The following is a 23,170-nucleotide window of genomic DNA, read 5'->3' as shown; positions in this document are numbered from 1 at the left end:
TTAATTAATTCAATTTTTTTTTAATCTTATGAATTAGGTATTGAATATTCACAATTATGGGTATTGTTACGAAGCAACTATTATTGCAAATAGAGTCAAACCTCACTATTAAATAATGCCAAACCATAATTCCTAATAATACCAAATCACATCATAATGAGACTTTTTGTCCAATTACACTATAATGTCAAATAGCATCAAACTAAAATGTAGAATAACCAATAAGAAATGAAAGCCACAAGGATGAAGCATTGTACAAAATCTATCTTACTATAAAGCCATATAATCCCAAACCGTAAATCAAGACAATGTCAAACCATAATCCTTAATATTGTCAATTCACAACATAACGCTGAATATTGTCAAAATCACACCATAATGTTAAGTAGTCTCAAACAAAAATGGAGCATCATATCATTTGCCATAAAGTAACTAATGTCAAGAACTTAAGTCTTTTTCCATAAAATCACTTGCAGTATCACCACTATGCCCTACGATGTCATCCACAAACCTTGATCGTAGTCTTCTCTTCTCCACCAATGGTGAATCGAAGTAATCATCCCTTCCACACATGGACCTTTCCATCTCTGGAGCATAGCATGGCAAAGACCTATGCCAATGGATATATATTAACTTTGTCATGCATTGTCAAAGTGAATGTAATTAGAGTTGAGTTTATACTTATCAATTCATGGGAACCTAAAAGTCAAAAGTGTCCATCTCCTCACCTTCCATTGGTGCAAGTGAGGACGACTCACCCACATCCAGAAAGTAGGACGCTATCAAAGGACAAAGATGGTTTTCCCAAATAGAGGGATCATGTTAATCAATGCAAGACACCACCTCCCCATATGAAGACATGCTAACAGAAGTAAGGAATTGCCAAAACATAAGTATGAATGCCATACTTTTTTCAATCACCCCTCTCCATCCCCCACTAGTTCGTACTTGTTTGGAATACTGAGATGAAGGAAGGAAATGCTTTAGAACGTAAAAGTCCATAGCTTGGTGAAACTCTCTTCCTATTAGGTTCCTTCCTCAAATTGAAGCATCAGTGTGCAACCAAACCTCCAAAAGAAGCACATGAAGCGCATTCTCCTAAATAAAGAAATATATTCTTAATTATCAAAGTGTGAATAATTAAAATTTCAACAATTGTTATAATGATATGAATAGTTTTATCATCTATTATTTATTAGATTCACTTTGACTACAAAATCACTATTTCTACTGTAAGAATAGGCTCCAACAACCATCAAAGGCGCACCTTCAATCTCACTTTAGAGGCCAATTGTTCCACAATAGAGAGAGATGATGTGGAGCGATAAGAAGTGTCCACAATAAAAAATGCACCTTTAACCTCACTTTAGAGGCCAATTGTTCCACAATAGAGAGAGACAATGTGGAGCACATAACAAGTGTCCATCCTCCATCATCCATACAAGCAGTTGATATTCCCATGGAGTCTAGAGGATGTGATCGTTCGAGATAGCATTCTAGGTTGGTAAAGCCTCATATCCTAGAGCCATGAGAAAAATAAGCATGGAAAAAAGACCAAACCAATAATCCACATTGACAAGATTTCCATTGACCATGTCAAACATCATACTTGGACTTATAGACCATGTGGGCAAGTCAATGATACACAAATCAACACTCCAAGTGCAAGTCTTCTTATGATGCCACCTTCTCTCCCCACTAGCCCTCAAATAGAATGTTCTAATCTTCTCAAACTCACCTCCAAATGTCCCTACAAAATGTCTTTACCCAAGCCAACATAGTCAACCTCCAGGATAGTTGCATTGTCTCGTGTTGCACGATGAGCAATGTCACAAAAATATTCAATAGGAAAGTATATCAAGTCAGTGGTTAAGCTCTTCTTTGTCTTCTCCACGTGTAATCTCAAGATCACCAATAACAAAAAACAAAAAACTAGTTTACATACTTTATAATATGTAGGTAAAGAAATTAATCACACAAGTTTAGAAATCATACCTCGAATGTCTACAAGCAACTTAATCTTTGGTCTACCTCTTCTTGTAGGTAGCTTCTCTAGTTCCAATTTCTCTCCCTCCAAGGTACTTTGTTGTTGCTCTTGAACTTGACACATTGTGTCTTCATTCATGTTGCCAATGGATCTAGATTTGATCTACACTCCCCATTTTGATGCTTAGTAATAGCCTCTTTCTCTTCCTTAATCCAAAATCCTTTCTTTACAACCACCCACCATGGATAGTGCTTCCTTTCCTAATCACTCAAAATAAATTCTCCCAAGGGTTGTCTATCCTCTTGAAAAATTGTCAATGTACATACAAAATGACGAAGGAAAAAGCATGGACCATGCTTTACATATATGTGGCAGACGTGTGATCTTGTGGCTACTTAACAATGATAGATATAGCTTTTCAGTAAAACAATACAACTTTTATTACCAATTTGAGGTCATACTATCAACAAACATGCACATACCATTCTAGATAACTGACGTGTAAACAAGTCTTTGAGCAAAATTTGGTAGATCCACTTGCTTGATTGTAGGGCTTGCAACCGCCATTTCCTTTTAAAGTACTCTGTTGGAATTAGGGTTGCAAGAAAACACATACAACTTGGAGAAGACGAAGGAAGCTCAAGGCACACAACTGAGAGTGTATTACTTAGTGTGCAATGAAAATATAGATAGCCCTAGAGTGATGGGTGTATATACAATGCATGAGGGAAAAAACCTCCTAAAGAGGGGAAAAATGCCCCAGCAGTCCTAGTGTGTTCACACACATCACGACCACATGTATATAGTAACAAATCCCCCCTGGAGTGATGCGGTGAACGAGAGCTAGCATATGAGTAAAGGGAAGTGCCATGCCCTCAGGACGTGTCAGTCCACAAAGGGGAGTAAGCCCAAAGCTTTGCAGAAAGCTTCGAGATTCTCACGAGACAATGACTTTGTGAAAATATCTGCAAGGTTGTCCTGTGTTGGCACATAAGCCAAGCTGATCTCTCCTGCTGAGAGCCTCTCCTTGACATAGTGGTAATGCACCTCAATGTGCTTTGTGCGAGCATGAAAAAATGGGTTCCTCGCAACTGCCAGTGTGCTCTGACTGTCATTGTAGATAGTGTTGGCAGTGTCCTGTCCAACACCCAAATCAACCATAAGGTGTCTGAGCCATACACACTCAACCGTAGCTGTGAAGACTGCCCTATACTCAGCCTCACAATGAGAAGTGGCCACAGTAGGCTGCTTCTTGCTCAACCATGATATACACGAACTGCCAAGCATGAAACAAAAACCACTTGTGGCACTCACGTATCAAAACAACCAGCCCAACCTGAGTCCGAAAAAGCATGTAAGTCTGGTGGTAATGATCCCCCCTTGGGATAAAACAAGGCAAGATGTAAAGTGCCACTAAGGTAGCGGAAAATCCCCTTGACAACCTGCCAATGTTTAGACCCTGGGCTATGCATAAATCTGCTGACCTGTGAGACTGCAAATTGAACATCCGACCTCGTGTTGCATACATGAATGAGGCATCCAACAACAGTTTGGTAAAGAGTGACATCTGCACGATCACCAGCATCATGAAGACTCAATTTCAAACATGTTTCCATGGGAGTGGCAATAGGTTTGAAATCCTCAAGTCCAAACTTACATAGCAATATCTCTATGTAACTTTTCTGACACAAGGCAATACCACCATCACACTGCTTAAATTGTATACCCAAGTAATGATGCAATAGCCCCAAATATTTCATCTTGAAAGTAGCATTCAAATCAGCCTTAAATTCAGCAATATGTCTCTCATTTGGTCCAGTGATCAGCAAATCATCTACATAGAGAACCACCTCATATACACTTTGTGTTGCTACTTCAAGTCGTACATTTTCCTTAGCTCCTTGTTCAAGCTCTTGAACGTATGCCTCACCCTCCTCAAGCATGAGAAGCTCTTCTTGAGCTTGATAGTAGTCTCCTCATCATATGCTAACTTTTCACCACTTATTGCATTACCTCCTCCACCATCTCGCCGTGCTACCATTTCCATTTAGATTGTTCCACTATTTGTCACATTTTGACTATGTTACAAAATGTGACAAATGTTAGATAAATAAAGTTGAAAGATTAGATATTTGAAGTCTTTTCCACCCACTAGACAGTCCTTCAGGGAGATGGGAAAGTATTCTCCATGGCTTTTATCATCGGATTACTTAGAACACGAAGGGGGCACGACTTTGTGTGGGTAATCGTTGATAGGTTAACCAAGATGGCTAGAGTTCATTCCTACCACTTCAATTGGATATATTATTTGTTGAGCATCTATACCGGCTTTATGGTCTGCCTGCAGACATTGTATGTGATTGGGATAGAAAATTTAATAGGCACTTCTAGAGAGTGTCTGCCTACAGACACTGTATGTGATTGGGATATAAATTTTAATAGGCACTTATAGAGGGTTGTTTTTGCTAGACTTGAGGCCAAGTACAACTGATCATTCACAAACACATGGTAAGATTGAAAGGATTAACCAAATCCTAGAAGATATGTTGAGAGCATATGTAAGTAAAAAGAAAACTAAACTTACCTATAGTAGAGTTTGCATATAACAATTTCAAGCACTGTTCTCGGGGATATAGTCCATTCATGGATTTCAACCAAGAGCTCCCTATGTACTGGGATCGCAAAAGGAGAAAGTTCAATTAGCAAAAAATTCTTAGAAGTTATGAACGAGTTGCTTAAACTTGCTCAAAGCAGCATAAGGAGAGCTCAAGATAGAGCTAGAGCTTATGCTAATCCTCACATGAGACCTCTCACCTTTGAGGAAGGAGAACAAATGCATCTTAAGGAGCATGAGAAAATACTAGAGCATGAGAAAATACTAGACAATCGAGAAAAGAGAACCATGCATGCCATATACAAAGTGGAAAGATTCTTATGAAGAGAGTTGTATATGGGAGCGAGTAAGCATTCTTCAAAAAAGATTTTCCAACTTTAGGACTATTCCTTCCAATGCAATTTTCGAGTTCTAAAATTCTTTTGAAGGGGGAAGGAATGCAATAATTCTATAGCTGGGCACACACACCTAATACTCGATCAAGGGTCCATGGTCACAACTTGAGAGTGGGAACACTCTCATAAGTTTAATAATGCTAGATGACTATTAAAAAGTGTCATATGCAAAAAGGATTTGGCCATGCAAGCAAACGACATCATGATTCCGCGAGAGGGGAATGGTGATGTGCGCGTGCACACACACACACACACACACACACACACACACACACACACACACACACACACACACACACACACAGAGGCACGCTTGGGTTCCTCGCATGTTATTACTATGCAGCACAAAACGCGAAGAGCACAACTTGAATCGTGAGCAACCAATTGATCACAACGAACCCCACCATCTCACTACAACTTATTGGATGATTATCATGAGATCATTTTAAAATAAAAGCCCTTGTGAACACGAAGAGTGGTGGCAAAACAAAATGGTGAAGCTTTAATATATTGTTACATACATATCGTGGCATAAGATAAGTGAGGTGGACCACCTCGTACTACATTCACACATATTTTCCAATAGAAAAGATTAAAGGTTCCTATGAACCTAGCCTAAAAGAGTGTTGTTTGGGATTCAACATTTTGAGTCACCAAAGGCCAAGGGGGGCCATGTCTGGAAGGGGTCCATATGGGGATTCTAGTATCTCTGAGACCAGCAATAGGGGCCCATGTGTGAAAGAGCCCATTTGAGATTGGTATCTACATGTGGCTAAATTGGAGGAGGAATCTTTGCTAGGTGTCCTTTTAAAAGCTTACCAAAGGTGAGCCTTTTCTGCATATTTTGCCTCCTGGCCAGGGAAGTTTGAGAGTTTGTGTGTGTGTGTGTGTGTGTGTGTGTGTGTGTGAGAGACAGAGAGAAAGGAATGCGGCAACGAGGGCACCCTCACAACCGCTGCTCTCGCAGCTTCTCTCGCTCGCGAGTCTCCCTTCAAGCCTCCTGACCTGCATTTGGGAGCTCTTATTCGCGCTCCCGTATCCGTAAAAAACGCTGACTGTCGCTGCCGCCATCGCCAATTTTTGAGCTGATCTCCATTTGCCCCGGCTCTCCTTTAAGCTGTTTGAAAGGGATCTGCCCCCTTGCTATTTGAAATTCAGCGGTTGATTCCGTTCTCCTCGCCCAAGCTACTGCCATGGATGTTTCAGGTAACTTTCTAGCTCATGCTTCTCATTCTAGCTCCATTTCCATTTCCATCTCAGTATCACAGCTACATTTGCGTTTTTGCATAGTTCAGCTCTTCCACTTGCTCGCTCCTTAAGTCTGGGAAGTTTGGGGGCCACATGCACGCACATGCATGCCACGTAAACTGTGTGTGTGTGTGTGTGAGAGAGAGAGAGAGAGAGAGAGAGAGAGAGAGAGAGCTTGAGCGTTGCTTGTTTCAGGGGAGAGAGATCTTCAACGTGGCTATTGGAAGGAGCATTCTACTGTGCTGAGTGTCGAGGCCATGATGCTTGACAGCCAAGCTTCGAAGCTCGACGAAGAAGAAAGACCAGAGGTGGGTTCTTTTTCTATAGACCAAGCTTCATGTGGTGCACTGAAAAGCCTGCTATCTCATGAACCAAGGCATTGATGATTTTTCTTCCTTTATGTGTATATAAATGTGCATGTACTTAGAATCAGTCCATATGCGGTTTAGTACACTTTGTATAGATGCATGCATGCATGCTAACATTTAAACATCTATCTAAGTAGTAAATTTGTCACGTTCATCCTGCAACTGCTTTCTTTGTGCTGACGGAATGGTGATTGTGTAGATTCTTTTGTCTCTCCCTCCCATCAAAGGTAAATCCATTGTTGAGCTGGGAGCTGGAATCGGTCGATTCACTGGGGAGCTTGCCAAGAGGGCGGGGCATGTAATTGCATGTGATTTCATGGAGAATGCCATAAAGAAGGTAGTGCCTAGAAACTCTGCAAATCTGAAAAGTAGGCTTTTCAGGATCCATTTACCATAATCTGTATGTCAATTGACAGAATGAAGAACTACATGGGCACTATCAAAATGTTGAATTCATTTGTGCTGATGTGACATCATCTGAGAGCTTGAGCATTCCAGAGAATTCCATGGACCTTGTCTTTTCCAACTGGCTTTTGATGTACTTATCTGACGAAGAGGTTGGTTGCTTGTCTTGCCTTCTCTTTTTCATGCAAACTATCTGCTTGTAGCTGAGAAGAACTTAAAAGGTCAACAGTTGACTTTGCTTTGTGCTCCTTGCAAGCTCGTTGCCATATGATAGGTTCTTTTGGTGTTCTGATGAATTGTTTGCATAAGTGTTTGATAGGGTGTCTCTGCATTTGTGTTTGGAACACTTATGGGTAGTGTGTGGGGTATTTGCTGTTTCGAAGGTTAAAGACCTGGCACAAAGAATGGTGAGATGGGTTAAGAGGGATGGCCACATATTCTTCCGCGAATCTTGTTTTCACCAATCTGGAGATCACAAGAGGAAGAACAACCCAACCCACTACCGTCCGCCGAGCTTCTACCTGAAGGTCTTACAAGCATCTGCTCTGTTGAGGTCCTTCATCCTTTCGAATGCCTATTAATTATTGGTGTGTTTTACAGCTTCCGTGCTTTTGGAACAGGTTTTTCAAGAGGCTGCGGTTCTTGAAGATGATGATAGCTACTTTGAGTTGCAACTTATCAGCTGCAAATGTGTAAATGCATATGTGATCAACAAGAGAAATCAGAATCAGGTGTGTGTGTGTGGATACTTTGGTTCAGTTCAGGCATTCTTTCTTCCACAGCAATGTGATGCACGTGCAGGAAGAGGCATGCGAACAAATCACATGCTTGTAATACATGTGGTATGGCGTGTGTTCTTGTGGTAGAATCTGAATTCAACTTGGAAAAAATGTGTGAATAACTAACACTATATGAATGGGTATGCCTGTAATTTGTTATTCTTTCAGGCTTCATCAGTTCTAATGAACATGTTCTGTCTTTTCAGATATGCTGGTTGTGGCAGAAAGTGAAGTCTTCAGGACCACTGGAGAGAGATTTTCAAAGGTTCCTGGACACATCACAATACAAGATGAATGGTATATTACGATATGAGTGGATTTTTGGAGAAGGTTTTGTAAGCACCGGTGGAAAAGGTCAGAATTAACTCACAATCTAATTGTGCAAGAAAAACTCACCACAGCCAACACATACACAACATGCTCATTTCCTGCACAATTCATGAACATCTTTATGTTTTTGCCTTACCTCACTGAAAATTCAATCAGCTAATTTGTGATATGACATTTTGCAATACAGAGACCACAACAGAGTTTGTGAAAAAGTTGGACCTTCAACCCGGGCAGAGAGTTCTGGATATCGGTTGTGGCATTGGTGGTGGTGATTTCTACATGGCCGAGGAATTCGATGTCAATGTTGTGGGCATTGACCTTTCTGTAAATATGATATCCTTGGCTTTAGAGCGGGCGATTGGGCGCAAATGCGCAGTGCAATTTGAGATAGCAGATTGCACTAAGAAAGAGTACTCTCCGGAGTCTTTTGATGTCATCTACAGTCGTGATACTCTTCTACACATTCAGGTGAGCTCTTCTATCTAAGTAAACAATTGCATGCATGCATATAGCGAAGCTATTGAAGGTGAGTAGCAGTTCATTTTCTGGATGCAATGCTTTTTTCTCCATTTGTTTGTCAGCAGTTGTTGGATAATGTTAAATGGAAATATAGGCATTACAATTGGTTGGGTTATGTTTGTGTGCTTTGTCGAGGAGAATATGTAATGTGAGTTTCCAGCGCTTTGTTAGGAACAATTGAATTAATTTTGGCTTTCTGTCCTTGTTGATTGAATTTATTCAGCTCTAAATTCATGATCAAGGAGCATGATTAATTTGCTTGGTGCTTATTTCAGCTCTAATTTCATGATCAAGGAGCTTGATTAATTTGCTTGGCGCTTATTTCAGCTAGATACTGCTGACAAAGAACATGCCGAAATCCTAATTGATGAATCCATGCTTTTGCAGGACAAAGCTTTGCTGTTTCGGAAGATGAGTAGTTGGCTCAAATATGGAGGCAAATTGCTCATCACAGATTATTGCAAGTTGTCGGGCATGGCCTCGCAAAATTTCCAGGACTACATAAACCAGAGAGGCTATGATCTGCACAGTGTCGAAGAGTATGGTCAGGTGTGATGTGAAGAGGCTTGTAAAAGGTCTTTTAACTGTTTATGGGTACTCGTTAATTTCCCTGGAATATGTTCTTTGATAGTGTGTTGTGTATATGAATTAGATGCTTCGACAAAGTGGGTTTGATGATGTGATTGCCGAGGATCGTACTGCTCAGGTGAGTGTTTGGGGTAAGCATGGGCTTCTAATGGCCATGGTGATGGTATGTTGTTAATTTCGAGCTTTTGGTACTGGCAGTTCATTGATGTGTTGAACAAGGAGCTGGAGAAATTTGAAAAGATGAAAGACTCCTTTTTGAAAGAGTTTTCAGAGGTGAGGTGTCTGTATTCTAATTCTTCTTTTCCTTCTTGTCTGTGTGAAGTTGAAGAGTTGTCCGATAGATCGTTGACGTCTCTTGGGAATATCACTACGAAGTTGAAAGCTCTCTCTCTCTCTCTCTCTCTCTCTCTCTCTCATATCAGATTTCTTTTCTTGTGATGCAGGAGGATTACGATGCAATTGTTTCAGGGTGGAAATCCAAGTTAAAAAGATGTGAAGATGGTGAGCAAAAGTGGGGGCTATTTATGGCCACCAAAAGTGGCTCACCTTAAGCTTGCAAACATCCAATAAAGGAGGTCAATTGAGGGGATGAATTGGCCATATGATTATCCATCTATTCTGAATTATGATGTTATAATCAATCCATTTTAAATTATGATGCTAGAAAATAAAGAGAAATTAAATAATTAATGACGAAAGCGCCGATAACTTGGAGCGACTGTACGCTCCGACATAAAGGAGTGGACATTAACATTCAAAAATTAGCATTGAGAATGGGTTTGTCCCACATGGATCTCATTCTACAAGATCTGATTTGTGGGAAAAGACATCAATGTGTCTTAGTCTCACTGCTTTTGGCATGCACTTTTAGGAGCAAATTTTAGCTCTTCTATGACAAGGAGAGGACATGAACATTCTCATAATGTGCAGCTGTGTGATCGAGTTTAATCACACACGGAACTCATTAAACAGAACGGGGTTCCATCAAACGGAAGGAGATTGTTCTTTTATTGTTGCTGTAGCATATAGCATTTGCTTAATTCAAATTCGTATCAAAATCCACCAACAATGCCTTCTCAACAGCTAGGAACATAATCGTGATTATAAAGGAGGACTCTGAATCAGTCTTGGCTAGGACTCTTGCTTAATTTCAATCAGTCTTCCGAGAATTTTGTCACAAATGCAAAAAAAGATGTTGAGAAATGCATTCGGGTCTTGGTCTTTCTGCACCCATACACTCACCTATTAACTAGTTATGTTGTGATCTTGCCGGCTCTCATTACCTTGAGTTAGCAATCTATGATCAACGGCAGCTATAGTTGACTTCTTTAGGATTGAAGCCTTGCTTCCATGTTAGCAAAGCAATAGAAGTGTTCCTAATATGCTATTGCCCTTGATTTCTAACCACCGTAGCATTTTTTGCCTTTTCAAGCTAATTGTCAGGGCAGAGGTCCTGTTAGCTGTGAGCCAATGACACAAGGCTACACGTCTATGGAAAAGGGATAGGGAGTTTCTATTCTGGTCCTCGCACCTAAGTAAAATCAATGAGATAGTATGCTTAAAGTTCAAACTAGGATCCATTCTCACTTCATTAGGACACTACCAATATGCACTTTGAATTAGTCTCGTTCATTAAAGTAGCATAACATTTAATTAGAAGCATTGTGTAGCTACACAGGTAAGGACTTATTGTGTAGGCATGTAGATTCAAGTGTTGTGCAAGCAAGATTGAGCATATTGCAGCATCCATCACGTTGTGGATTTAAGAAGTTTTTGGCATTACGTTAAGTCCTTTCTGTGGAACAACAATATTTTGGCGATTTACTTTGCATGTGGAGAATAAATGTACCCATGGATATAAACACAAGGCGCTAGAACCAAAGGCCCATTGGCTATGAATCTATGAGATAAAAGAAGAGTCAACACGTTATGGGATTAGACCTTAGGGAGCTTCTTTTCTAGATATTGTACCTTAGTATAAGGGCTCTTAAAATAGAAGTACAATTGCTTATGTAAGGGTGGTGGGTGGAGATACTAGGTGCCTTATCTAGAGTTAGAATGAGAGTCCTTGTTGCTTTGGATGCGATTCCTTGTCCGTCATTCTAAGAAGTATAAGCTTGTTGAATTTTCAGGGGGATAGGAGTTCAACTTCTTCACAAAAGCATATATGCCATTGCAAGAAGCTGTAAAAGAAGGCTTTTGCGTGGTGTCTTGGGTGGTACTCGATAAATCTTAACGCCTAACAACATTCCCATGGCTATCCAATACGGAAGAAATTTGCATGGTTGAAGATAATCACTTTCGAATGTTGTAATTTTTGTGATGATCATAGGATGTCAATAATTCAAGGGTGATTGGTCTAGCACAATACAAATCAATAGTGTTCATCACTACAATATGTGATTTCGACAAGATATAATGCTAAAGCTAGAGTGATGACGAATATACGTAGTGAGCAACTATTTTTTTGGTATAACCGAAATTCACAAATTTAGAGCAGTTTCTCAACTTGGTTTTGTTACATAATAAAACCATGTAAAAACTATTGACTTTATTCATTTTTTTTGTACTTTATTCAAAATTAATTCGTCTACTCGCCTACTTGCTCTCCCTTTATTATATTCATTTCTATAGAGATTCCTTACTATTCCTTCCATTACAATTGAAGTTATCATAGGTCTATTGCCCTTGCCTCATAAAAAGGATTTGAACTCGAACTCATGCAGGTGCAACAATGACTATGTGCGCTCTGACCTAACGACTCGGGCAATAGTTGACAGTTGTTCCAGGACATCGTAGTTTCTTTTACAAAATATTGCTCGCAGCACAGCCTTTCGCTTCGCCCACTGCCTTGCCATGACGCAGAGATGACACAGGAAGCTCCTCAAGCTAGATATTAGATTCTTATTGGAGCAAAAAAACTGGTCTTACTCAGAGTTTCTACCATTGGAACCGCAGGCAGAAAGTACGTTCTTGTTGCGTCTGATGTAGTTGGCTAAAGGAAAGCTTCATCGAGCAGGCATATACTTTTAGTAACGCTTGCTCTCTCTCTCTCTCTCTCTCTCTCTCTCTCTCTCTGCGCGATTGAAATTTCCTCCTCAGGAGCATCTCTCGTTATTCGCCTCTTCTTTTCTCTTTTAAAGATTGTATCGCCTACTGACTCGTAATTTAATGTTGTCGAGTCCTAAGCTTAGTTTCATAGTGGCTTCTGTGTATATGTTTAATGTTCCAATTGTTTCAGACTTCATTTTCTATTTGATTAGATAATAAAATATTGACGAATTTGTGATGCGTTGGATATTCATTTAAATCCCCCCAAAGGAGAAGAATGATTATGTCGAGATCTTCTAAGCTTAGTTTCATAGCGGCTTAATGTTTAATATTCCAATTGTTTCAGACTGCATTCTGTATTTGATCAATAATAAAATATTGATGAATTTGTGATGCGTTGAATATTCGCATGAATCCGCCCAAAGAAGAATGGTTGTGCGATACGGCACAACATTTTGATGTTCATAACTTGGCCGATAGTCCATCCACTTCAAGCAATCAGGGTTTAGAATTTGAATAGAGTTTGGTTAGATATCTAACAAAAATTAATATGTGCACTTACCATTGCTATTGTGTGTGAGACATGCGTCATGACAAACATGCATTTGCTTTTTGAAAACAAGCTCTCACAGTCTCTGCACAACAGTTGCTACAAGGATATGTGTATATATTTTTGATCATGTCTGCTTGATGTTATTCTCATCCGCCCACAAAATAACATGGTCATGAAGAAATCCACTATTTTAAATCTCATATCCATGGACGTGGCCCAGAACTTTGTTTCTACGTAAGATGTAACGATTCATAAACTGCCACAGTCGATTGTGAAAGAGTAGCGCACATTCCATTGGGCAGTCTTTCCAAGAGACGTTAGAGTTGAATGCTGAAACTATATCCTCAATTGTTTGGACCTCCGTCCACTTGGTGGTTGTAACTTTATTTGTCGTGAATGGAATGCACATATAAAGAAAACCTCAGGCATCAACCATGTTGATCAAGTCCTTCATAAAACGTCTATGCGCTGATGTAGTGACATGAATTTCTGATGGGAGGTTGAAGCGGATTATATTTTGGATGGCCTCCTCCTCTCTTAACATTCCTATGTGCTCTCTTATACTTATCAATATCTCGCCTGTAACGTGGTAGTTGTACTACTATTCATGATTGATTGCTTGTTTTAATTATAGTATTAGCAGGAGGTATGCTTGTGTAATAATATATACAATGAGAATAAGGTATGGATCCTCATTTTGATGTAGTTGCTAAATCTAATGTGTCCATTGTATTGACTATGATTGAATGGAAATTAAAAAGAAAAAATAGTTGGCTGATTTGATTGTGGTGTCTTTGAAGATCGAGTTAAAAGTTGGCAAGCTACACGATCGCGAAGCATATCTGCTATGCGAAGTTGTATGGAGTTAAACTCATGCGTATCAAACGTGGTAGATGCACGCCGCCTTGATGGCTTAGTTAATGTTTTTTGCAGAATTGAAAACCTGCTCTCATTTTCCACTTGTGTCATGTGGTCAACAAGTTGTAATCTTGTGTGATGTTTGATCATTTCACCTAAAACATCTTCCAATCGTCTGCACAATTCTATTCTTCTATGTGTCCTCTGAGCCATGCATTTGTACTTTTGCAATACAGAGTTGTCCTTGATATCAAAAGCAAGGGCAATGAAAATGGTTGAAATAAAAAGTTCATGGGTCGTAGAGTTTAGGGTAGCACTATTTGTCCAAGACATCAATGGATTATCTAGTAGCGACCTCCTCTCTCGTAATCCACGTGTAATCTCATGGGTAGTTTTTGATACACTAATTGAAATGTCGACAACAGTGTGCAATTGTACATGTAGTAGTCGTGCGAAAAGAAGCCTTTGTATGGAATCATGAGCATGGACGACAACGTAGGTACATGGGAGTTAAACTTATTGTAGGAAGTGCATGTTGTAACATTTAATGGCCTAAAATCTTATTTGTAGCGGAAATTAGCATGAACATAGTGGGCATTTCATTAGAATAGATTCCTAATGATAATTACAAGAGTGCTTGGGTGGAGAGAGAGCAACAAAAAGCATAACACCTAGTTAGATAGCATCGACAATACTTTCAAAAGAGAGAGCAATTAAACTATTGACAACAGTTGAGGACCGGATTTGCATGGAGCCGGTCCCCCCTCCAAAAGGCTTTGTATTATGGTTTCTCCCATCAAGAGAGACATTGTACAATACAATTCTTTGTGTTCCTTCAAGACTAGCTAGTGCAATGAAGATGGAAGCTTCATACACCAAGCAAAACACTTAATCAAACACAACTTGAATTATCCCCGTTCTCAGACCCAAGACCTCACACACCTTCGAAGATGGTGAGAGCTAGCAGGGTATGAGATTAGATTGAGAGGAAAAAGAAGTATCTTACGAGAAAGAAGTACATCTCCTCACATAATCACTCATATTAGCATAGCTTAGCTTAGTAATTAGCTTGGTAGAGAAGATGAGCATGCATTGAAGCTTGGCTCTTGGTTGGATTTGCATCCACATGCCAAGAGAGTGTTGATGTAGGCTTCTATCTCACAAGCTTGGAGTAGGTGATGAGCTCTCCATTAAAGCTTGGGAGGAGATAGATTGTTTTTCCTTCACACATGGTCAAGTGTGAGAGTGTGTGTGTCAATGCCAAGCAAAAATCAGCCCCCTCTCTCTCTTGGGCGAGCCCTAGCTGCTAAGTTAGGCTGGCTTTTGCCTCAATGGACCTCCCCAGGTCAAGCCAATAGGGATTAAGCAGCATAAGTGATAGCCTTCTGACATGTGTCCCCCTTTCCCCTTTTGTGAGAGCTTTAGGTAATTAAATAATTAAACTAAACTCTCATTGGACCCCTTTGCCTCCTGGCCAATAGAAATCAGGCAAGCCATGGGGCTCCTGAATGCTCATTGGACCCCTTGGGAGACTGCCCAATAGTCTTCTAGGACACTTAATTCTTATTGGTTTCTTTTATTAAATGTTTTTAAATTAATTAAACTAGATTTACTCTAGCTTAATTCTCATTGGTCCACTTCAAGGGTCTTCCAATAGGAATTGGGCACACCTTGTGGGCATCTGGCCTAGGGAGCTGACATGTGTCCCTCATTCCCTTTGTGTAAAGGGAGCCTGTGTGTGTGTGTGTGGTTTTCTCTCTCATCCCCTAGCTTTGGGGCTCGCCCCCTCCCATGTAGGGATGCAGAAAGACTTTTTGGGCACACACACTAAGCATCCAATTTTCCCTAAGGTTGACCTTTGGACCCAACCTTTGAATTTTGGAACCTTAGCATTTTGGAAGTCTTAATGGGCTGAACCTTAGGGTCTTTTTAGCCCGTTGTTTCACATGGCTCTTTTGCAGATGGCCCCCCCTTTTGATCCCTATTTTCCCTCCTTTGGATCCCTACTGTGGCCGGTCTGCTAACTTAACCAATATTCTAGCTTTTTCTCCCTTGGCACTTCCCCACATTAAATGATCAGTTTAATATGAGAAAATCATTTAGGAGAATTAGATATTGATTATTATGACATTACCTCTCTCTTGAAATCATAGTCGTCCTCGACTATGGTATAGAGAAGATAAAGCATATGCATGAGTCCTTTTCTTAGCGGGTAGAGGATCCCTATGTTACCCTACGACATCATTCCATAATGGATGACTAGTCCATTTGGCGCTTGAGAGCCTGAGGCTGCCGCAAGCATGTCTGCACATTAGTCCTATCAGTCTTCCATAGTAGAGTGACAAGCTCTACTTGGTGTTTGGGAGACGTCGTCCCACAAACTTGATCTAAGCATGCATACTACTTCATTTTTGTGCACAAATCAAGAAAAAGAGAGTCTTATAAGACAAAAAATTTTGTTCATTTTTAACATTTTGTACATTTGCTTACTCTTGGGAAGCATTGTAAGCATTGACAAGGTTTAGGTTATCCTTTAATTGTATGCCTTGCATCCATCTAGCATCTTCAAAAGGATAATTCTTAAACTTAATAAGATATCGTCTGATAGTCTTACCGCCTCTTAATACCTTGTCTTCATGTCGGAGAATGGACTCGGGCTGCAGCACCTCCTCGTGGTCCTCGATCTCCGGTGGGTCTTCAATAGTTGGTTCTTGAGGTGGCTCTCCTTTGTAAGGCTTTAAAAGGCTCACATGAAAAGCATTGTGTATGAGCCAATGATTGGGCAACTTAAGTTGATAGGCCATCTCATTGATTGGCCTAAGAATCTGGAAGGGACCATAGTACCTTTTTGCTAGTTTAGCATAGTACTTTTGGTGGCCCGTAGGATTCTTGCCCGTCGTGTGCCTTAATCGAGCCTTGGGAAACTTTAACAAGACCCAATCGTTTTCTTTAAAGGCTTGGGCTCTTCTGTGCTTGTCAGCAGCAGCCTTTTGCCTTTGCTGTGAGATAGAGATAGCATCCTTAATCTTTTGGAAAGATTCTTGTAGGTCTCGGCTATACTCATCTGCAGCGAAGATCTTCCCATGTACCTTAAGTAGCAAGGGACTTTTTGATCTACCCTCAATTACCTCGAAAGGTGCTTTTCCTGTAGAAGTATGTACAGTGTTATTGTAAGCATACTCTACTAAGGGTAAGTACTTCTCCCATTGGGATCTTTGATCTACTTCCGTTACATAGGCTTTTAGTAGATCGAGAATAGTTAGGTTAGCTATTTCACTTTGGCCATCAGTTTGTGGATGATAGGCCGAAGAGAAGTTTAGCCTTGTTCCTAAATTCTCAAAGAGACCCTTCCAGAAATTACTGGTCATTCTAGGATCTCTATCCGACACTATGGACATTGGCAAGCCATGGTACTTAAAAATTTGTGAAATGAAGAGGGTTGCCATTTGATGGGCTTTGATAGTCTTTTTGACAGGTATAAAATGAGCTTGTTTACTAAACCTGTCTACTATCGTCCATATTCCCGTATTCCCATGGATAGACTTAGGCAATCCAAAGATAAAATCCATGGATATGCTCTCCCACGGTGAATTAGGGATTGGCAAGGGTTGAAGCAATCCAAGTTGCTTCCCTCTATCAAATTTTGTCTTTTGACATACCACACATTTGGAAACATACTCATGTATGTTCACTTTCATGGTAGGCCAATAGAAATATGTTTCAATTCCCTTTAGGGTAGACTGAATCCCTCTATGCCCCGCATATGGGGGAGCATGAGATTCATACATTACTTTCTCACGTAGTGAGTTAGTAACGCATAGTCTATTGCCATAGAGAAGATAACCATCTTGTAAAGTAAATGGTTCTTCTTTCTTCCCTAATGCAAGGGCTGAAATCACATCTCTAAAATCGGGATCAATAGCATACTCATCTATCATTGAAGATAGATCATTGTGAGTTGCTATGGAAACCGCATTCACTCTCGGTCGTCTTGAGAGTGCATCGGCTACTTGATTATGCTTGCCAGCAATGTGAGCAATATGAAAATGAAATTGCGAAAGGAAATTTGCCCACCTCATTTGTTTGTCGGAGAGCTTGGTCTGCGTCATGAAGTACTTAAGACTTTGGTGATCCGTTCGCAGAATGAAAGGAGTCCCCAATAAATAGTGCTTCCATGAGTCTAAGGCATGTAGAACTGCAAGGAGTTCTTTTTCGTATATGCCTAGAGCTTGCTCAACAGGGTCGAGCCTTCGACTCTCATAGCCTATGGCGTGCCCTTCTTGGAGCAAAACAGCCCCAAGGCAATCACCACAAGCATCACATTGGACCTCAAATGGTTTTGAGAGATCCGGTAGTGTAAGCACAGGTTGAGAGATAAGCTTTTCTTTAAGCTTTTCGAAAGCATTGTTCTCCTTAGCAGACCACGTATACCTAACATTTTTCTTTGTTAGGTCATGTAATGGTCCCGCAATTTGTGAGAACTTTTCTATGAAGCGTCTATAGTATGCACACATACCTATAAAGCTTCTTAGTTCATGAAGATTCCTTGGTTTAGGCCATCCTTTTATTACCTCTAACTTGGATGGATCCATTTGGATTCCATCTTGAGAGATAATGTGACCTAAATATTGAATCTCTTGCAAGAAAAATTCACTTTTCTTTCGATTAACATAAAGTTTATTCTCTCTTAAAACTTGAAATATTACCTGGAGGTGTTGCTTGTGTTCCTCTAATGAATTAGAGTAGATGATAATATCATCAAAGAACACTCCAGTGAAGGTTCGATGAGGTCTGAACAGCTTCTCCATCAAGCGGTTAAATGTGGCTGGTGCATTAGTCAAGCCAAAAGGCATGACAATGTATTCGTAAAGACCAAATGTAGTACGAAATGCGGTCTTTACAATGTCTTGATCAACTATCCTTATTTGATGATAGCCACTTTTTAGGTCAATCCTACTGAAGTAGGTCGATCCTTGTAGCTTATCAAATAGGTCTTCTACCCGTGGAACGGGAAACCTATTCTTGATAGTGATCCTATTTAGTGCTCTATAGTCGACACACATACGATATGTGCCGTCTTTCTTTTGCACTAATAGCACAGGTGAGCAAAATGGAGATGAGCTAGGCCTAACCATGCCCTTCTCAATTAACTCATGCACTTGCCGCATAATCTCCTCTTGTTGAGCTTGAGAAACTCTATAAGGAGGTTTGTTAGGCGGTGAACTTCCTGGAAGAAGTTCAATTGCATGGTCGTCATTACCTCGTTTAGGAGGTAGCTCACAAGGGATGTCGTCAATAAAGACATCTTGAAACCCCTTGAGAAAATTGGATAACTCTAATTCCTTTTGGTTGCTTTTATTTTCTTTTGCTAAAGCATTAGGTTCATTTTGAGAATCTTTAACAAAAATCATGTACACGGAAATAGAGCTCTTTATTGACTTGTTGAAAGCTGGTGTATGTACAATGGGGATGGTGTTACCCATCTCCCTAGCATCTATATACATGTCCTTTTCCCTGAACTTAAAGGAGATTCTCCTTTCAGGAAATTTAACATGGGCAGCCAGACGGTCAAACCATGGTGCCCCTAGGATTACATCCTCATGCTTGAGAGGAGAGATAAAGAAATCCTCTTTGTCCACATAGCCTTGGACATGAAGCCTCAATTTCCCGATTAAGGGAGTGACTGAAGCTTCTTGCCCCTTGAAGGCACTGTCTGCGGGTAGGATATCTCCCATCTCGTAGGATTGTATGCCTAGCTTGGTGGCTAACTCCATAGATATGAAATTGTGAGTAGAACCAGGGTCAAAGAGAATAAAAGCATCATGTTCTCTTACCTTTCCCCAAGCATGGCATAGAGGAGATCCTTTGTGGTGAGTTTGATGAATCTCCTCCTCTTGGATTTCAACCAAAGAAGCTCTAGGAGGATCTTGGCGGTTGTTCTTTTGGGGACAAGCGCGGTACGCATGCCCTTGTTCGCCGCACTTGAAACACCGGTTATCTTTACGATAACGCTCAAGCTCTTCAGGAGAGAGTTTATTCTTTCCTTTGTAAACTCCCTTCTCTTTAGCTTTGTTGGAATTGCCCTTAGGAGACTTTTGGACATTGTCCTTCCCCTTAGGCTCATTGGAACCCTTGTTTTCCGGGGGCTTATTATTTCTTTTACCCCCCGTTTGGAAATTGATTCGCGAGGCCACCATAGTATGATGTATTACCGCCGATATGGTACGTGGCCTTTGGGAGTTGACATACTCCGCCATTTCTTCGGTTAAGCCCGCACAAAATTGTTGCTTTTGCTCTCCAAAATCCAACCTTTTGAAGACAGTGGCTTTGAGTTGTAGTCCCAAAACTTGTCTACATATTTGTGGATGGATTCATTGGGAGAGAGCTTTAAGCTTCGCCATTCGGTGAGTACTTTGTCTTTGGCATCGGTGGCCAAAAACTGCTTCATAATGGAAGCTCTTAAAGCCTTCCATGTTCGTGGAGCTTCACCGTTGGCTCGTAGGCTAGACCACCATTGTCTGGCGGACTTTTGAAAGTGCATAGCTACATGGCGTAGCTTAGAGGACTCCGTGAAGCCCTCATCTCCAAACGCCGCATCGAATTGCTGGATAAAGGCCAAAACTTTGTCTGTAGCACCAAAGGTACCATCATAGGTAAGGAAAGAGATGCTCTTCCCTCCCTCTTTGAATTTCTTCAGCTTGGACGACCTCTTCCATGCGGCATAGGATTTCCTATGGCCTCTTCTTTTTGATGGTTCAAAAGTTGCACCATCACTTTCTTCAGAAGATGAAGAATTTGAAGAAGGTGGAGAAGAGGGTGACCTCTTTCTCGCCTTTTTCTTGTCTTGATCTTTGTCGTCTTCACCATAGCTTTCATAAGAGGAAGAGGATAAAGAAGATGGAGAAGAGGGTGTCCTCTTTCTCGCCTTTTTCTTCTCTTGCTTTTTATCATCCCTCTTTGAATTATGGCGTGGAGAAGAGTGTGATGGTCTTCTCCGCTTTGGTGGTGATGGAGAGCGTTTAGCCCGCCGTCTTCGTGGAGCCATCTCCGCCGAGGTGGCGGGAGACTCGCTTCTTTCTCGTTCCTTCGGTGGAGGCTCTTGAGTTCTCCTTTGGGAAGGAGATGCATCATCAAGAAGTAAGTTCTTGAGCCCTTCATATGGATTCTCTTCTTCTTCCCGAATCGGAGAGAGACCTCTTTTGGTAGTCTCACAAGGAGGCTTCCTAGGTGTTCTCTCGTCATGGTGATGAGCTTGGAGAATCCCGTGAGCACGGAGCTGCCGTTGCACTTCACTTTGGAGAGATGGATTGCCCATGGCTTGTTGAAGCCTAGAAACAAGATAATTAACAAGCATTGAAGCATCATTAGTAGCTTGCTCATGAGCAAAATCAAAGTTATCAACATTAATTTCACTCTCTTTAATATTGTCAGCCATTCTAACAATTTTTAGGTGTAAACTTTTTAGGTATACTTTGGCACTTCAAGCCCTAGTTGCTACTCCTCTTTACCCCTTTAGAAAAAGCACTCAAGCTACTGTACCCGCGGCTCGAATACCATTAATTGCAAGGAATAGAAGAGAGGGTCTTTCGACACCAAAACAGCACCGGCTCCTGTCAAGCTTCTAATAGCTCAATAGTGGTTAAGCCGTAGGCAAGCCCCGTAGGACTCCACTATTAAGACCATAGCTCTCGACGGTGATGCCCCGTTAACTGCACAAAGGTAGGCGCACTGAAAGGCTGAAAAATCCCTATTCTACTTACTCACAGGCAATTAATAATACCAACCATTTGTAGCTAGCTTGAGGACCTCCCTTCTTGAGCAAGAAAAGAGAAACCTTGAGCTCTGATACCAATGTAACATTTAATGGCCTAAAATCTTATTTGTAGCGGAAATTAGCATGAACATAGTGGGCATTTCATTAGAATAGATTCCTAATGATAATTACAAGAGTGCTTGGGTGGAGAGAGCAACAAAAAGCATAACACCTAGTTAGATAGCATCGACAATACTTTCAAAAGGCTGATACCAATGTAACATTTAATGGCCTAAAATCTTATTTGTAGCGGAAATTAGCATGAACATAGTGGGCATTTCATTAGAATAGATTCCTAATGATAATTACAAGAGTGCTTGGGTGGAGAGAGAGCAACAAAAAGCATAACACCTAGTTAGATAGCATCGACAATACTTTCAAAAGAGAGAGCAATTAAACTATTGACAACAGTTGAGGACCGGATTTGCATGGAGCCGGTCCCCCCTCCAAAAGGCTTTGTATTATGGTTTCTCCCATCAAGAGAGACATTGTACAATACAATTCTTTGTGTTCCTTCAAGACTAGCTAGTGCAATGAAGATGGAAGCTTCATACACCAAGCAAAACACTTAATCAAACACAACTTGAATTATCCCCGTTCTCAGACCCAAGACCTCACACACCTTCGAAGATGGTGAGAGCTAGCAGGGTATGAGATTAGATTGAGAGGAAAAAGAAGTATCTTACGAGAAAGAAGTACATCTCCTCACATAATCACTCATATTAGCATAGCTTAGCTTAGTAATTAGCTTGGTAGAGAAGATGAGCATGCATTGAAGCTTGGCTCTTGGTTGGATTTGCATCCACATGCCAAGAGAGTGTTGATGTAGGCTTCTATCTCACAAGCTTGGAGTAGGTGATGAGCTCTCCATTAAAGCTTGGGAGGAGATAGATTGTTTTTCCTTCACACATGGTCAAGTGTGAGAGTGTGTGTGTCAATGCCAAGCAAAAATCAGCCCCCTCTCTCTCTTGGGCGAGCCCTAGCTGCTAAGTTAGGCTGGCTTTTGCCTCAATGGACCTCCCCAGGTCAAGCCAATAGGGATTAAGCAGCATAAGTGATAGCCTTCTGACATGTGTCCCCCTTTCCCCTTTTGTGAGAGCTTTAGGTAATTAAATAATTAAACTAAACTCTCATTGGACCCCTTTGCCTCCTGGCCAATAGAAATCAGGCAAGCCATGGGGCTCCTGAATGCTCATTGGACCCCTTGGGAGACTGCCCAATAGTCTTCTAGGACACTTAATTCTTATTGGTTTCTTTTATTAAATGTTTTTAAATTAATTAAACTAGATTTACTCTAGCTTAATTCTCATTGGTCCACTTCAAGGGTCTTCCAATAGGAATTGGGCACACCTTGTGGGCATCTGGCCTAGGGAGCTGACATGTGTCCCTCATTCCCTTTGTGTAAAGGGAGCCTGTGTGTGTGTGTGTGGTTTTCTCTCTCATCCCCTAGCTTTGGGGCTCGCCCCCTCCCATGTAGGGATGCAGAAAGACTTTTTGGGCACACACACTAAGCATCCAATTTTCCCTAAGGTTGACCTTTGGACCCAACCTTTGAATTTTGGAACCTTAGCATTTTGGAAGTCTTAATGGGCTGAACCTTAGGGTCTTTTTAGCCCGTTGTTTCACATGGCTCTTTTGCAGATGGCCCCCCCTTTTGATCCC

General features: G+C 40.9%; 1 protein-coding gene across 4 annotated transcripts; it reads left to right on the top strand.

Moving 5' to 3' along the window:
- The first annotated feature begins 5,837 nt into the window (after positions 1–5,837).
- LOC147440715 (phosphoethanolamine N-methyltransferase 2-like) lies at positions 5,838–12,319 on the top strand. 4 transcript variants are annotated; one of them, XM_086482560.1, is made up of 13 exons: positions 5,838–6,202; positions 6,440–6,552; positions 6,812–6,949; positions 7,029–7,169; positions 7,401–7,544; positions 7,638–7,748; positions 8,003–8,150; positions 8,314–8,594; positions 9,033–9,194; positions 9,298–9,351; positions 9,432–9,506; positions 9,677–9,734; positions 11,960–12,319. In XM_086482560.1, the coding sequence occupies exons 1-13, from the start codon at positions 6,190–6,192 to the stop codon at positions 11,989–11,991; spliced, it is 1,470 nt and encodes a 489-aa protein (XP_086338686.1). In that variant the 5' UTR covers positions 5,838–6,189; the 3' UTR covers positions 11,992–12,319. The 4 variants fall into 4 exon arrangements, with proteins under 4 accessions (XP_086338686.1, XP_086338687.1, XP_086338688.1 ...); XM_086482561.1 differs by having other exon boundaries at positions 12,007–12,313; XM_086482562.1 differs by lacking the exon at positions 11,960–12,319 and adding an exon at positions 11,366–11,727.
- The last annotated feature ends 10,851 nt before the right edge of the window (positions 12,320–23,170 follow it).

This window comes from Adiantum capillus-veneris, chromosome 15 (assembly GCF_014529385.1).
Source record: "Adiantum capillus-veneris isolate H3 chromosome 15, ASM1452938v2, whole genome shotgun sequence".
Taxonomy (NCBI): domain Eukaryota; kingdom Viridiplantae; phylum Streptophyta; class Polypodiopsida; order Polypodiales; family Pteridaceae; genus Adiantum; species Adiantum capillus-veneris.
This window is presented reverse-complemented; position numbering and strand designations above follow the sequence as displayed.